Source organism: Cyprinodon variegatus, unplaced genomic scaffold (genome assembly GCF_000732505.1).
Source record: "Cyprinodon variegatus isolate N-32 unplaced genomic scaffold, C_variegatus-1.0 Scaffold31, whole genome shotgun sequence".
In the NCBI taxonomy this organism is placed as follows: Eukaryota; Metazoa; Chordata; class Actinopteri; order Cyprinodontiformes; family Cyprinodontidae; genus Cyprinodon; species Cyprinodon variegatus.
The window spans coordinates 1,817,395-1,834,272 of NW_015150484.1; the positions used below are offsets into that span (position 1 = coordinate 1,817,395).

The following is a 16,878-nucleotide window of genomic DNA, read 5'->3' on the forward strand; positions in this document are numbered from 1 at the left end:
TAAAATAAAAAAATCGGGAAGAGAAAGCGTAAAGGTGTTAACACAAAGCTTTCCTTTACAGAAATGGTCATGTGATGCATTTAGTGTAAAATCTATTTCCAGTCCACAACTTACGTTGTTTTATGCAATACGTTTTTACTTTTATTCTTTACTAGCGAAAACCTAAACAAACAATATGTTGATGCATTAAAGGACTCAGTTTCTTTTTTTTTACAATTTCAAAATAAATTGCTTCCATAATGTTTTTTTTGTTCCTTAGAAATATTTCCTAATCAAAACTTGAAATGGAGAAAATCTAAAGACTTGTATATGTGCCATGTTTTAAATATCTTTTTAATTATGACAGGGCTAATGTTGCGAGAGATTTTCAACCACTTTATTAAAACAAGGTTGTGACACAGAACAGTTACAGGGCACACAACAGAAATAAATACCATCATGTGTACAGCGCTCATTGTCAAACAGATTAATTGCAGCTGGTTTTTGATTTAGGTCATCCAAAAAGAGAGAGGGCATGCTATGTCGGATAGATGTGCCATCAGGAGCTGGGCTCTGTGTGCTCGTCGCCCTGCCTGCATTTCACTGTCAAAGTGCAGTTCCTGAAACACGTCACCAGCTCTGATAAACACTGCCAGGCCGCATCTCAGTCTGACTTAATCGGCCCCTGTTCAGCTTTGCTCCAGGAGGCGTTTGGGCTGTTTTAGTCAAGGTCCATGTCAGGCTTGTTCTCTGTAGTTTCTGAGGCTGGGTTCCCTGTGTTCTCGGCGGCTCCCTTGTCTGTAGTTTCCTCCGGCGCCTTCTCTTGGCCGCCAACCGGACCGTTCTGCTCTGCGGGCGTTTCCTCCTTGGGGACCTCCACTTTGGGTTTGGGCTTGGTCACGATAGGGTTACAAGCGGAGAACAATTCCTAGAAACCAAAACAAAGTGTGTGAGAAAGAGGCTGAAGTTTCACAGGTGATGATTTAACAGCACAAAGACTCACCCTCGTTTTTGCTTGAATGTCTTTAACTTTGACCAAGGGATCTGCAGCCTGGCTCTGCTTGGACTGCTGGTTCATGGTGCTGTTCATCCAGATCATTGCTTCACTGTTCAATTTGTCCACTTTGGTCACATCCGCTTCATCTAAGTGATCGTACTGCTCATCCTGGAATATGATCAAACAAGAAGGAAGAAAAGTCACTTACTGGGATGCAATCAGTTTTTAAAAAGGCCAGAGGGATCCGTTTATATTAATTTAACCTTCCCTTTAGAGTTGTAAACAAATGATCAACTTTTTTTTGTCAATTAATGTTTTACTAAATTAGGTTTTTTCCTTTAATCTACTTAATTGCTAATGCTAGCCTCAACATAATGTTTGTGTTGTAATGTCCACTAGAGGGCCTCACTGTTATTTATAAAGGAGGAACTACCATGCTATGAATAAATAACACTTCATACTGTAATAAATAACTATGCAACATGATGACAGATTTGGACAAATTGTATTTGTACTCATGAATAGACCATGGGTCAGGTCCAGGATTATTTAAACAGTTTAATGTCGACAAGTATGCAGGATTCCCCTATAAATACCCCATAAACTCCTGAAGTTGTCACCTAAATAGTTTCCACTCTTCTGCACTGCCATGCAGCTTAAACTTCTGCACTGTGTTTGAAAGGTGAGAATATGATAAGAAAAGTTGAGGGAGTTAAACATGATAGAAGAAATGCTAGCAACAACCACAGTAGATGGGAAGACTTTGGGGATTTAACCATTCCTCTAGCGCTAGATTACACTAAATACAGGGCTATATCCAAGTTAATGTCCACTTCATTAAAAAGAAAACAAACCAGATAGGCTGACAGTTGTCAAAATGACAACAAATATGTAAATTAGTTTTATATCTCTGCACGTTGGAAAATCTAAATATTTCAAATATTTTTTCTTTATATTTCTTAAAAATTCTAGGTTCCTTTTTTGTATATTATAACTTCTAACTATGTAAATCCCTTTATTGTCCCACAATGGGAAAATTTTCTCTCTGTATTTAACCCATCGCCTTGGGGAGCAGTGGGCTGCCATTGTGCGGCGCCCGGGGAGCAGTTTGGGGGTTAAGGGTCTTGCTCAGGAACCCAGACTGGAGGTTGTGGGGATCGAACCAGATAGCTACAACCCTCTCAGAATACAAGCGCACTGCTCTAACCACTAGGCCAACACTCCTTAAAACTATGTTTAATAATGTGTAAAAACACATCATTTTGTTTATTCATTTAGTATTTAATACAGCTGGCTGGACCAATTGCTAAAATATTGTAACAAATAATTATTTAGCTCCTTATGTAATGGAAAAGATCCTCTTGATACAAGAGAAAACTACTTTGTCACTTAACTGTTATCTGTTATTTGATTGATAACATCAATCAGATTTGCATTTCTACTTCGTTAACTCAAACTTTGTTTTTTGTTTTTTTTTTACTCACTGTCACTGTATTGCATAAATGAACAGATCAGGTAAAAGGTGGTAAAACCTGCAGGGCAAAAACGGTCTATGAGGTTTAGTTGCAACTAAAGCCTGATGCATAATGAGCCTCTGAAGAGAAGACATCCAGGATTTGCTGATTAATCTACAGAAATGCAGCTGAATGCATTTAAATAAATTAGATAACTAGATTTTACACCAAATATGTGTTTATAGAAACTTACTGAACCGTGTTTCATTGGTTGGTTGCTTAATAATGCTAAGATAAAGAGATCTTTTCAATTTGTTTTTAAATTCTTGGCTTTACAGGAAGGTGAAAAATGTGAAGATAACAATCGGTGGGTTTCTGAGATTTTTGGTTTGTTTTAACTTTAGGTTTAACAAAAAAAAATGCAGATTTAGGTGGCCTAGAATGTTAACACAGATAAAACCCAAACATTAAAGAGTAAGTCTTAATTTAGACTGGGATTATGATATGATGTAAATGCAAAAGTTGCATCTATTGGTTTTACTTAAATAAATTGTTTCAATTTCTTTGGGTGTTTGAGGTTTAATATAAAAAAGGCCTTAAGATTGATTAAAAATAAGTTTGGATAAATATCAGTTAATTTCCTTCTTAAGCTTTTCAGGTTAAAATGAACTTAAACTGGAAAGAGAGAAGAGGGAAAAAAAAGAAAAAAAGCCTGTAATGAAATGTCTCTGAATTTACCTTCATTTTGAAGGCCTCTACAAATTTCATGTACTGCTGAATTTGTTTTCCCAGCTCCTCAAAAGCCTTGGGTCTCTCCTCAGCCTCCATGAACCGATCCATGATGGGCTGCCCAAGTTTCTGCAGTAAACACATCAGTTAGAAACAAAAATCTCTACAAGCTAATCGATGCGGGCAAAGATTATGCTGACTGTCATTACCTTTAGCTCTGCCAGCTTGTCAATGTAAACCTGTTTGGGTTGGTCCTCTCCATCTTCATAAAGCCAGTTTTCAGTGTCCTCCAGCTTTAATGACAAAGCGTCTCGATCCTAAACAAAGAAAAAATAATCACTAAAAGTTTCTGCATTACATTGGTTCTTCATTTTCTGTAATCAGATACATGTTCTGCTGAGAAAAAAATAAACCAGAGGTGGAGAATTACTCACAGATTCGCTGACAAACTTCTCCAGCATGCCATGCAGCTTGTCCCTCATGTCGTAGACGTACTCCTCCACATTATTCTTTGCGTCATTTCTCTCTTTCTCCAACTTGTCTTGCATGATCATCTTCCCCTGTTAGACATCAGGACCAGACTTAACAGCTGAACGTTACTGCAATCTTTATATAACAGCTGGATGTGTAGTTACCTCGTTTTCCACAAAAAGGTTGAGCATGTCGTTTGCCAGCTGCCACTGTGGACTGTTCTCAATGGGAAGCTCCAGCACTTTTGTTTTGACTTTGGCCTTTTTGGCTTGAGGGGGCTGGTCGGACTTCTTCTCCCCTTTGTTCTCTTCTGTGTTAGTCTAAAAAAAAAAAACAGAAGAAGAAAGAAGATTTAACAAACACAAATGCTGACAGATATATGCGGCCTTATCGTATTCCCAAAAGAAGGTGATTCTTGGACTGCTGGACTGAGGTCTTTAAATATGAGGCTGCAGAGAGAAATTGAGCATCTTACCTCCATTTCCTCGCTCTCATTTGGCGTCTTTTCTTCTGGTTGTTTCTGAGCATCTCCCTGGGGCGGCTGTGCATCCTGATCGGTCTGCATCTTAGTCTAAAGACAAGCAAAAAAAAGAAAAAATGTTTTAAATCTCAAAGGTAAAAGTTTTCAAATAAACTCAATGTTTTATTCAGCCATAGCACATCAGCATAGGCTAAAGCAATGTCTCCTAACCCACCTTTTAAAACTAAGGTTTTGTTGAGTTTTTCTTTCTTACATCCGCTGCTCATCCAGAAATTAGTCTTAAATAATATTATTCACCATCTTGATGTTTACAGGTTTTTATACCCCTTGCAAGTTTGATTTCTATTATCTATTTGATTTACTATTTATTTTTTCTATTGACTTAAAAGAAAACACACGGTATTTAACCACGACGCAACAAAGTGTCACAGCTATCAGCATGAAAACATTGCATCCTTTCCATCCAAATAGGTGATGCTGTTAGAAAGTATTAACTGATTAATTAAAACAACTGTTTCAATCAGCAGGTTTACAGCATCTACAGCTGGATGCAAATCATGGCTGGAATAAGAACAAACAGCTTAAAAAATTAAAAAAGCTAAAAGGTCACATATAAGCGTCCTCACGCTCCAGCTGCTGCAAATACTATGCATGAAGGATGAATGTGTGTCCAAAATCTCATTTGGGCAAAGACGACAACTTGTGGTATTTTTGTAGATGGACGATGCTTTTGATGCCACTTTAGTTTAAACATTTTTTTTTTTTTCATTTTTACGAAAGTATCATTTTTTTTTTTTTTTTATGCTTTTGTTAAAGCTTAGCGGTGGACCCATAATGTACGGGGCTTTTTTTTTTTTTAGCTAAAGGGAAAGGCGACAGAGTATAACGCAGAATGGAAAAGAATATATACATATATATATTATTAGGGGTGCAACTACCGATTATTTTGCTAATCGATTAATCTTTCGATTGTTTTTTCAATTATTCGATTAATAATCGGATAGCCAACAGTTAGATTTTTTTTTTTTTACAAACTTAAAACAGGTGAAACTAAAACTTCCCCACTTGGGAGTTCTGGACAGAGCATATTGACAGTCGAAAAAAAAAAAAATTCTAAAAAATGTTGGTATAATTACTGCTCTACGTGGGTCACTGTCAGCTAAAGCCATGTTTTAGAGTCTCTATACTCCAGTATACGATTAATCAATTACTAAAATAGTTAAAGATTATTTCAATAATTAATCACAATTAATCTGATTAAAAAAAAAAAGAATGACAACAGTAATTTCCAGATTGAGAAAAAAAAAACACCTAACTGAAATTTCAAGAAGCATTTAGTTACTTTTAGATCTTTGATTACTGAGGAGAGTTTGAATAATTTGGGATATTAAATAAGAAGAGCGACGCTTTAAGCTCTCCTGACTTAAAATATGAGCTTCTTCTGAAAGACAACAGTAGTTTCATATGATTACCTCTCCATCTTTGTCAGAAACTTGCTCAGTTTCCATGGGCTCCTCTGATTCATCAGACTTCTGCACTTCCACCAGGGAGGCGCTGGAGACGCTGAAGATACCGTGAATGTTTACACGGACTTTGACTTTCACCTTTGAGCTTTCTCCTGTTGCCTGAGGGACAACTTTCTGGATCAAGAACTGGCCTGCAGGGAAAAAAATAACAATGTCTATAACTGATTAAAATCGGAAGGAATGAATGATCTCAAGGAAGGAAGGAAGGATAAAAGCTAGGAAAAAAAGGAAGAAAATAAGAAACAACAGACGCAAGTAAGTAAGGAAGGAGGCAAGAACGGAAGGATGGTTTGAAGAAGGTTAGGAAGAACAGATGAAAGGTAGGAAGGGAGAAAGTCATGATGAAAGAATAAAACTGCTAGGTAGGATGGAAGAAAGGACAAAAGAAGAACAAATGCAACGTAGGGAGAAAGGAGAAAGTCAGACAAAGTAGGAAAACGGAAAGGACGAATATAAGGAAGAACAGACACAAGGTAGGAAGGAAGGAAAGAAGTAAAAAAGGATGGACAGATGCAAAGTTGGAAGGAGGTTAGGAAGGAGGACAGGAAAAAGGGAAGGAAGAACCAACAAGATAAGAAGAAAGGAAGAATAGACACAGGATAAGAAGGAATGAGGGAAGGGTTATATCAAGGAAAACAGAAACAAAAGTGAGAAAATAAAAGAGCAAGACGAAAAAACACCAGGGAAGACAAGAGGGGCACAAAGGAGAGATGAAAGAGATCCTTTGGATCAGGGGTCTCAGACCCCTCAAAGATCCATCCCTGTTTCAACACAGCTGAATCAAATGACTGAATTAGCTTTTGATGTCATCAAGTTCGGTACAGGCCTGGCAACGAACCATCCATTTCATTCAGCTGTGTGTTGAAGCAGCGATGGATCTAAAACTGCAGGACAGTAGATTGTGAGGACTAGGGTTGGAAACCCTGATTTTTACTGTTATTTTCCACGATACTATTTTCTTCTTTTTAAATATTTATCCAGTCCAGAATAAAACTGAGAACTTAAGAGCCTGGAGATAATATTAGGTTGATTAAGACAGAATAGTGACCACGCTTCGTCGGTATTTCTCACCAATAGTGGGGTCAGGATAAGGCAGCTCGTTAGGACTGCTGTAGTACGCCTCCAGAGAGAAAGGCTCCTTCCGGTAGAAGGTGAGTACTTTAGAGAACGGTGCTGCATGGTTCTTAGGAAACACCTCGCAATCACTGAAGGAATAAATCAAAACAAAGTTAAACCAAAAACTAAAGAGGGAAAAGAAAATCAACTTCAGTTGTTAGTCTTTTTTTCCTTTATTCTACCTTAGACCTTCCTCTGCAGCTGAATGCCACTTCAGAGAGATTGGATACAGAACGGCATCTGTGATGGAAAATTCCCTGACTTTGAAGGCTGGGGAAAGTATTGCACACTGTGGGAATAAAGGTTACCTCATTAGTTTCCCTGTTGACACACTCTCCACTAGAACAGATGCAGAGACGGGTTGAAACCAGCTGCTAAAGCTGAGCATAAATACCTGCAGGGCACATCCACGGGCCACAGCTTCATCAGCATTCAGGGTGGTGCTCAGCTCCTTTCCAAAGAATTTGCTGATCCTCTCCTTGACAGCTGGGATTCTGGAAGCTCCCCCAACTATCTCTACTGCATAGATGTCTTCCTTCTTCAGCTCTTATTAAAGGAAGCAAGAAAAGGAAAAGTTTTAAGCTGATTCTTCTGTAGTGAGTCAGCAGGTCAGGGAGTTAAGCTCAATGAAATTTCACTCACTGGCTTGTTCCAACAGGCTCTGCAGAGGGGGCTCGACTCGGGCCAAGATATCAGCACACATCTCTTCGAAATGACCCCTTGGGCAAAATAAAAGGGACATCACATAAGCTGTGAATTTCTGAACAATGAGCACCATCAGGAGGAGGCTTTTCTTTCTTAGTCTACCTGTTCATGTGAGCAGAAACGTCAATGTCGTTCATGAAGCACTCGATGTTCAATGGCAGGTCGGAGGAGTTGGCACTCATCAGTTTCTTCAGCTTTTCGCACTCCTGGTAGAGTCGGACCAGAGCCCTGGGCTTCGACTTCACATCCAGTTTGTACTTCTTCCCAAACTCTTCACAGAAATACTTGACCAGGACTTCGTCGAAATCTTTCCCTCCCAACAGTTGATCACAGGCTGTGGCGAGGACCTGAGAGGCCAGGAGAGAGAAAATCATCTTTGACCCGTTTTTGAATTGATAACATGCCAAATTAGTCATCTACTTGTATGTCTCCCTGCCACCTCGCAGATCAGCTTTTATTGGTTGATGTGGCGCATCAAGCAAGAAAAAAAATCTCATTTTCCAGCATCTGCTGCTTTTGAGCTAAGTTTCATTTGAGCTAAGTTTCCTGGGGGGAAATTAGGGTGTACCAAAGCTGTACATCTCAAAAACAGGGCGTGCAATCTGTTGTTTTGTTTAGTAAAAGGTGTACAATGTACGCCCCTATATAATGCTAGCTAAAAGCCTGCTCTGTATTGATGTTTGACAAACCTAATCTAAGGAAGCCCAGCTGTTTGCGTTGTGTCTCCACTCTGCAGCACTCTCTCACACCAAGCATACATGCAGTGATGTTGGAGACGGAAAAAAATCCACTTTAACTGGAGAAAAAAGTTAAGAAAATTCCAACAGATCCGAGGACGGCTGGGAGTTCAAGAAGACAGGAGCACTGACTTACTAAAAGGCAGCAAAGGATAAACACAACAACACTACTGCAATCCAGGTAGCCTTCCTGTTACACCTATTTTAACCCAAGTATTTAGTCACTTGCCTTCACACACATTAGTTTGAGATACCTCCTATTCTTAATCTTTAGGGGTTCAATATGATCTCAGTCCACCTTCTACAGCTAGAACAGCTCCCACTCCAGAATTCCCACAACGTTTAGGAGCATTTATGGGAATCGTTGACCATTCTTTCAAAAGTGCATTTATAAAGTCACACACTGATATTGGACAAGGAGGAATGGCACCAAGTCTCTGCTCTAATTCACTCCAAAGGTTCTATAGCGTTCAGGTTAGGACTCTGTGCAGGCCAGCCAAGTTCATCAACACCAGCCCCTCCCATCCATGTATTCACCAGCTCCAAACTGTTCACACAAAGTTTTGGGCATGTAATTGTCTAAAATGTCTTAGCATGCTGAAGTATTCAGAGTTCCTTTCACTGGAACCAAGGGGCCAAGCTTAGCTAATAAAAGCCAACCTCACACCATAATTGTCCCGCCACCAAACTTTACACTTTCTACTAGGGTTGGAACGGTTCACAAAATCCACGGTTCGGTTCATGGTTTTCGGTTCGGTATATGTTGATTGTTAGCCTGACATGTTGGTCGTGTTGCTGTTAGCATAAACAAAACGTGTTGCACAATGCTTGCACACTGTTTTTATCCACATCTTTCTTTCCGCCGTCATCATAGGTCACTCTAAATGCAAAGCGTTCCCATACAGCAGACCTATAAAGTGCTGCTGGCGCGTCTTCCAACTCCTGTTCTTTCCCACTCGCCATACCCACACAGTTCTCCACAAAAAAAGATTTTTTTTTCTGCTACACCCGGCTACTCTGTTTCGCTTCTTCTTCTTGTTTACTACTGGTGGTTGGCTTTGGTCGCAGTACCGCCACCTTCTGCTCTGGAGTGTAATCGCTTCGCCTATGAGAAAAAGGAGCAGCGCATGAACCGAACGCAACACACGCAAATCGAACCGAGACAGTCGAACCGAACGGTTCGGACGGTTTTCATAAACCGTTCCATTCCTACTTCATCCCATGCAGTCAGACAGGTATGTTTCCCCTGGCAACCACCAAACACAGACTTCTAGATAGGTAATCAGAATGTGTCGCTCCAGAGAGTCCATCTCTGCTGTCTGGAGCCCAGTGGCGGCGCTCTTTACACCACTACATCTGACTCTTTGCATTGAACTTGGTGCTGTCTGATGTGTCCATTGACCATGGAAATCCATTCCATGAAGCTTTCTGTTCTTCAGCTAATCTGAAGACCACATGATATTGTGAGGTTTGTAGTGATTGACTCTGCAGGAAGTGGGCAAACTCTACACATTATGCACCGCACCATCCACTGACCCCGCTCTGTAAGTTTACGTGGCCTACCACTTCATGACTGACTTACAGTCATTCCCAAACATTTCCATTTTCTCTGAGGAGCGAGAAAATTCCAAGACTGGATTTATCTCAAAGGTTGGATGCTATCAGTTCCACACTGGAATTCACATAGCTCCTGGGTGCGAACCATTCTGTCACAGATGTTTGTTAAAACAGTCTGTAAGCCTAAGTGCTTGATTTAATACACCTGTGGTCATGGGAGTGATTGGAAAACCTGATTCCAATAACTTGGAAGGGTAAGTGAATATAATATAGTGTATCTGCATTTCTTAAAAAGAGCTTCATAAAAATAACTCATGTGTTGTTTTGTTTTACACATACCTTGAGTTTGCCCTTATTAAAGGCACACACTGATGTCTGGTAGCCAGAGTGGCCCAGGTCCACAAACACAACATTCCTGGCTTTCTCCTCTGGAGCAGGGAGATCCTGTTTGTAAATCCCATATGCCAATGCAACTGTAGGAGTAAAGGAAAGGTGAGGAAAAAGAAAAGAGAATAAAAGAAAACATAGAAGCACAGCTCTGATCTACTTAAAAGCTGCTCAAGTCTACACCTCCTGACCAAAATCTTATAACCAACCTGCAGTTGTTTCATTCATAAGCCTCAAGCAGTTGAGTCCAGCAATCTGAGCTGCATCAATCAATGATCTCCTCTCAGCGTCGGTGTAGTAGCAAGGAACCTGAACATGACAGAAGAGCATTCACAGTTGGATAACGTTTCTAGTCACTTTTCCCCCCAAATAAGATGAGTCCTCCACTTTAAAAATCAACATTTGTAGTCAGTCATACATGGAGCTTTATTTAAGGAAGTGACTAAAGCAAACTGCTAAACTTCAGGGTAAAGCTATCAGTATCAATATTGGATCCTGTGTGTTAAAGAGGAGCTAAGTTTCAGTTCAAAAATATAAAAAAACCTCTCTTTAAAAAAGACAGTTCGACAAAAGTCGATGCAAATTCCTTTGGAAGGTGAAACTATAATGAACTTGAAACAAAATGTGTTTTCTTTCCATTTTTCATCAAATTAAAGGATAAGTGAAAATCCTAAAGCCAGAATGATGTCTTCTACAGCCACTGACATTAACATAGGTGTACTCATCACTCAAAACTAACATTATTAATTATTATTATTATTATTAATTAACATTATTGAGGATCTTCCATAGACAAAGATTGGAGCAAGTACCAACAAAAGGGATGCTGGGAATGGAAAATTTGTGCTGTTGTGTTAGATAATTAAATAATAAAAGCCATTTCTCCTTCAAATAAATAAACCTAAAAAAATTATTGAACAAAGAAATGGTGACTAAATTACTGTACAGCATTAGTTTAACATTTTTGTTGTTTGGGGTTGCTCTAAAAATCCCAACTATTTCATCACATATAAGCTCCCAGAATGTGAGCAGTTATTGCTGCTTGTTTTCCTGTTGGGTTTAGTTATAAAAGGGTGAATATCAGCTACATGCTTTAGTTTTTAAGCATTTAATGATGCTATTCCTTTCACCAAATCATCGGACAGTTGTATTCTGCTTGATTCATGCTAGGTGACAGCAGCGTTTATTAAGCTAATCTCTAAGTGTGAGAACGTGTTATTCAGCTGCCAGAGGTCCAAGACTTTGTTCAGCCGCCCTAAAGAACAGAACTGGTGTGATATCATGATGCAGCGGCTCTAGGGCAACATCATGAAAAGGGTAGAAGCCATTAGGGTTGGCATTACTGCTTCTACTCAGTCAGTGAGGGAAGTATTGAAAAAATAACTCCATAAAAGCAATATTTCAAACAAGTATAAAAATAAACATGCAGATACAAGTTTTTGGAAGGCTTAAAAACAAAACAAGAATATATAAATTATTTACATAATGAAAGCTTTAGTTAATGCTACCTTTTATGAAAAATCTCAACGTTCAGTTAAAGAAAACCACATTCAGATAATATAAAAGAGATGCTGAAGGTATGAAGCTCTACTTTTAACATATGATCCACAAAACACTTCATTTGAGAGATTATTGCTAAGAGCAAAGCAACTAAACTGGTTTACGAGTGAATTTCCAGACAGGTCAAATCAGGTGACAGAGCTGAATGGGTGTGATAGAGGAAACCTACAGAGACAACGCAGTCTGCCACAGGCTTCTTCAGCGCAGCCTCAGCCGTCTCCTTCAGCTTGGTCAGCAGCATGGCGGTGACCTGCTCAATGCTGAACACCTTCTCCTCCTCCATGTACATCACCTTCAATAACAGAAGCAGAAATTTATTGCATGAGATTTATTTTCTTTTGCACACATCTTTGGCTGATAGGAGTATTAGTATCAATAAAAGTGAAAGAGCATAGCTGAAGATGTAAAAAAAAATCCTTCAATCATTCAAAACAATACAGCTGTATCTTCCTTTTAGTTAAACACACAAAAAAAAATCTGCAGGACCTGTTTCAAAGCAATAAAGTAGCACTAAGAGCTGCAACTCAGAGCTGAGCAAAGGTGAACTTGTTATGACATGGATGTTTCCCAACTCTGCACAGAATAGGTGCTGTAAATTTCTATTAATCTGGCTTATTTTAGTAGCTTTAGATTCAAAAAGAAACATGAACATTTAGTCAATCAAACTTTTATAGTCATAAAACCAAAAACAATATAATCCATTGATTATATGAAACCATTTTTTACCAAAAGATCTACCTTGTTAGCTTTCTCAGGAGTCTTGGAATTTCCTATTATGAGTACAAAGGGCATAAAAAGTATAACCTACCCTCTAAAAAAAAAAAAATCTAATTCAAATCAAAAAGAAAGAAGCAGAAAAAAACTCCCATCCTGTTTCATTCAACAAGATGCAAAAAACTGTTTAAATAAGGGTGAACACCTGTAAACCGAATCTTTGTCCAGTTAGTGCAGATTTTAGCATTCTCCCTGAAACCTGCATCCTTTAGCCAAAGTTTGCTCAGTAGAGAAGTTACCAAAGAAAGGCACTGCAGAGCATGCATCACAGTAACATCCCCATCACAAAGGAATGCTTGGTTGCAATACTCTGAAAGGACATTTTTATTCAAACATCATGCATTCAAACTCTGCACATCAGTGCTAAATTGGGCCATCTGATTGGTCTCTAACAACTCAAATCCACATCAGACAAAGGTTTTCTACTGGAGAGGATGAAAGAGTGATCAGGACACCATTTGGTGATAGAGAAAGAAATGAGTCAGACAAATGTGGGTTGTTCACAATTTTCAGCACTAACATCACATTTTCCTAAAATGCAGCCAAACGATATCAGTCAGAAGAATGATAGAAATAAACAAATGGTACAAAGTAGGCCTGCTTGATGTAACTCTAAAGGCTACAATTGTCCTCTTTACAGCTTCTTTAAATCTCTTTATAATCTAGGGAATTACAATCTGTGGTGGATGTGAGCATCCACTACTGCGAGACTCCATCCTACATGTTGTACATCGTTTTGGCATGTGCTAAATGTGACAATAGTCCTCTGCTTTCTGTGTGTGTTTGGAAAAAGGAATGACTTTTGAAAAAAAATAAAGATAAAAAGAAAAAATCCAGGCCAAAGTTTTCCTAAAATCTTGGGGAGAAAATGTAATTATGTAATAGACACAAACATGCCCAAAACGTTAAAAATCTGAGTCTGGTACATCACCGAAACAATCCCAGCACTTAGTGAAGAGCATGGAGGAGGCAGAATAATGCTGTGGCGTCAAGGCTTAGTGTTTTGCCAACGTGGATCATTTTTGATCCCAAATCTTCTGTAATCTGCATATTTTTTCAGCAGATCAGCCAATCAAAACCAACATAATAGTTTAACCTGAACAAAAACAAGTGATTTTAAACAGACAAGTCCAAGTTAGGACCAAAGCTATTAACAGGAATCTTTACACTATTCAAACACTGCAGCCAAGGGACATTAAACAAAGCCATCTGCTCACAACCATTAACTTCATAAAAGTTCAGATTTGGACAAGACCAGGAAGTAAATATGTCTCACTGTTTTTCTACCCTTCGTAAAACCTTCAGGCTAACGTTAGCAGAAAAGAGAAAAGTAAATGTTGGTGCCTGTGGGCTTAACTCACCTTGATGCCTGTTGTTCCCGTCGGCATTTGTGCAATGTCATAAACCAAGCTGTTTTTTAGGGATTGCACAAATGGGTCTGAAAATGCTCTTCCATGAAACCTCTTGAACCCTTGAACTGTATTCTTGCAGTTTGTGACAACCTAATCAGATAAAAAAAAAAAAAGGTAACCATTAGTTTTGAGAACATGCCGATTGAGGGATCTAGGGCTTTATGGTGTGTCTGTGTTGGAAAGCACCTTACAAAACTGATGTCCAGAGCTAGATAACAATGTGCAAAATGGCTTTAGAGCTTCATACTAACACATACCTGACTTTTTGCCGCTGCACCAATAGATCGATTCCGGGGTCCAAATGAAACGCATGCTCTGGGATTAGACAACAAAAAATGAATTAAATTGCCCCTCAAAGCATGCATGCAATGTTGTGACAGGTTATAATGGGGAACTTGCTAAAATGCCCCTCCCCAGCTTGTTGCTGTACTACCCTAATCACTAAGCTCAAGCCGGGCGTACACTGTGCGATTTTTTTTTTCAATCTTTGCACGCATCTGCTGCTCACACTCTTCGACTAAACCCTGCATTTAGTCGTACAGTGTGAGTTCACAGCTCACGATTTCTGTTCGACCCGACGCTCTGATGCAATCTACCTGCTTACAATGTAGGACTAAACACCACGTTGCTCTGTAGCTCTCTATCCTGAAGCCAAACAAATATTGGGGATATTAAGCTCAATATAGCGAACCGCGCAGCCTTGGCAATCTGTGCAATTTTGTGCTGAGGGTCCTAGAAAGAAAGGGCGACGACGTATTTGGAAAAAGGACGTGGCTGAGCAGGCGTGTCTGCTGCGGTCTGTCAATTTTGCAGGCAGAGCTGCATTTCACTCATTGCATCCCTGCCACCCTGCTGTGTTTACATCAGAGAGGAGGAATAAAAAGAAGAATCCTTGTTTGTGCATGCGCCCTGAGCGATTTGCCCACAACGGTTTGGAAGGCGGATTGCCGCTCGTAACCCCCTATACACTTCACGATCAGGCTGATCGAAATCAACTGAAAAAAATCGCCCCGAAAATCAGTGTACGCCGCACTTTAGGGAAATGCTGTCTTTTTTTTCTGCTGGCTCACAAAACAGCAGATCCAGCTACTTGAAATGGATTCCTGTCATGAAAGATTAAAAAAAAAATCAGAGTCAAGGTGTGGTGACTAAAGGAGCATCCTTTGCATTAAATAAAAAAAATTAAATAAAAAAAAAATAAACTACATTTCTTGAACATCTATTTTAAGCAGTTAAATGCAGGCTGGCTGCCTGAGCAGAAAGCCTGACTAAATAAATAAATCAGCCAAAGCTACTACTACTTGTGTGTTTCTTCCTTATTTTTTGTTTATCTCCATCTATTAGATTAAATCAGCTTATGAAAGACATAATGTATTGAATTATTAATACCAGAATATTAATATTTTATCAGCAGTGGGTGAAAAAACAAAACAAAACACTTTTGTTTTAAAGAAGAACAACCTGATTACGGCTACATCTTTACTAATAACAATGATAACATTGATGTTTTAGTGAGAATGTGACACCAAATGAGAACAGATAAGATTTTTTACTGTTTATTGAATGAGTAAATGCATGCATTAAAAAAGGAGGTTTTACGGCAACAAAAGAATGAAAAATCTTTTTAAATCGCTTCAGATAAACCAAATATGCAGAGAAGGATTACCAGAAAGGGTGAGAATGATTATGGCTTCTAGATTTCTATCATATTTGCGCGTTAGAACATGCTCTTGTATACTTCTTATTTTCTGCATTTAAGTCTAATATTTACTGATTTGAAACCAGTTCTTCTATTAATAAATACTATTTTTTTAAGGTGATCGAACGGGTCGGGAAGGAAAGACAGCAGTCTGATCTCGGGGTTTTGACAGAGGGATGCAACCGGCCTCCTCTCATCATGTGCTATTTATGCCTGCATCACCTGATCCGGCCCGTCAACAACTTATCCATATATTGTGTACGTTGAACGCCAAAGACATATATAGTTCTATTTTATATTTCAATAAAGAAAACAAAAGTAGAAATAATTTTTCTTTTTTCAGCTAGCGTTAGCTTTAGCACTCACATGCTTCAACGTTTCCTGTTGTGAAATTTGTTAGCATGCTAACTAGCAACATTAGCATCATACATTGTTATTAACTTTAAAACCGAGCCAATTGATTTAAGTTCAATATTTATATACATTTAAGCAACATAAAGAAAACTGCTAAATAAATATGCGAGTTCTCATACTTACGGTGTACATCGGTCGCTATATTCATTAGCGACAGTTTCAATCCCTCCGGCTCTGGCTACTGCTACATAGCAGTTCATAAAGCCGACGTCAAAGCCTACAACTGACATGTTTTTAGCTAACTAGCTAAATCGCCTTGGAGTTATAACGAGGAATGAAAATGAAGTCAAGTGCTAATAACAAAAGTTGCAGCTCTGGTGGCTTTCGGTCAGGAGACGTAGATCCACCCTCTCTCTTGTTCCATGAAACTGAGCAGTAGCAGCAGCATGCGGTGCACCGGCGGATCTGCGTGAGAGCGTTCAGGAATTTTCTGACAGCTTGTCGACCAATGACGTCACAATGCAGAAAGACACCAGCCTGCCCGCGTGCGCCACCCACAGGCTACAAGTGGTACTGCTTGTCGATTTATTTTATAGCGTTCATAAAAAAAATTTTAAAGCTCAAACTTCTCGTTACTATTAAAAACAAAGCTACTGAGCTTTACATTTTATATTAAATGTTTATCTTAAAACATATTGTTATTCTAATTGACTTTAATAGAGCCACTGGGGGTAGATATTTATGTGATTGGCTATTTTAGATAACATGTGCCTTAAATGTTCTGATTTATTTCTCTTTATTGTATGTGCCAACTTTTTTTTTTTTTACTGTTCAAAGCATCTTGGTCTGAATCCTTTCAGAAGAGAAATGCATAGACTTTCTTGGATGAGGGAAATACATCTTAACATTCATCTCTAAAAGACCCACCACTTGTAAGAGA

The 16,878-nt window shown here is 38.9% G+C and overlaps 1 protein-coding gene across 1 annotated transcript; it reads right to left on the reverse strand.

Annotated features, from left to right (window-relative positions):
* Positions 1–358: 358 nt before the first annotated feature.
* Positions 359–16,410, reverse strand: LOC107102065 (heat shock 70 kDa protein 4-like). The gene is made up of 19 exons (XM_015401231.1): positions 16,122–16,410; positions 14,143–14,200; positions 13,835–13,975; positions 11,869–11,991; positions 10,349–10,448; positions 10,092–10,225; positions 7,561–7,805; positions 7,396–7,472; positions 7,148–7,299; positions 6,936–7,042; positions 6,709–6,842; positions 5,584–5,768; positions 4,106–4,201; positions 3,795–3,950; positions 3,594–3,719; positions 3,369–3,476; positions 3,169–3,288; positions 983–1,144; positions 359–907 (listed from the first exon to the last, which is right to left on the reverse strand). Exons 1-19 carry the CDS (start codon positions 16,226–16,228, stop codon positions 701–703), a joined length of 2,538 nt encoding a protein of 845 aa, XP_015256717.1. The 5' UTR covers positions 16,229–16,410; the 3' UTR covers positions 359–700.
* Between the last annotated feature and the right edge of the window lie 468 nt (positions 16,411–16,878).

Coding starts and splice junctions, on each gene's coding strand:
- LOC107102065 (XM_015401231.1), bottom strand. CDS start 16,228: ATGTCAGTTGTAGGCTTTGACGTCGGCTTTATGAACTGCTATGTAGCA. Junction 6,843..6,935: donor GCTGCAGAGGAAGGTCTAAG/GTAGAATAAAGG, acceptor TTATTCCTTCAG/TGATTGCGAGGTGTTTCCTA. Junction 3,477..3,593: donor AGAAGTTTGTCAGCGAATCT/GTGAGTAATTCT, acceptor TTCTTTGTTTAG/GATCGAGACGCTTTGTCATT.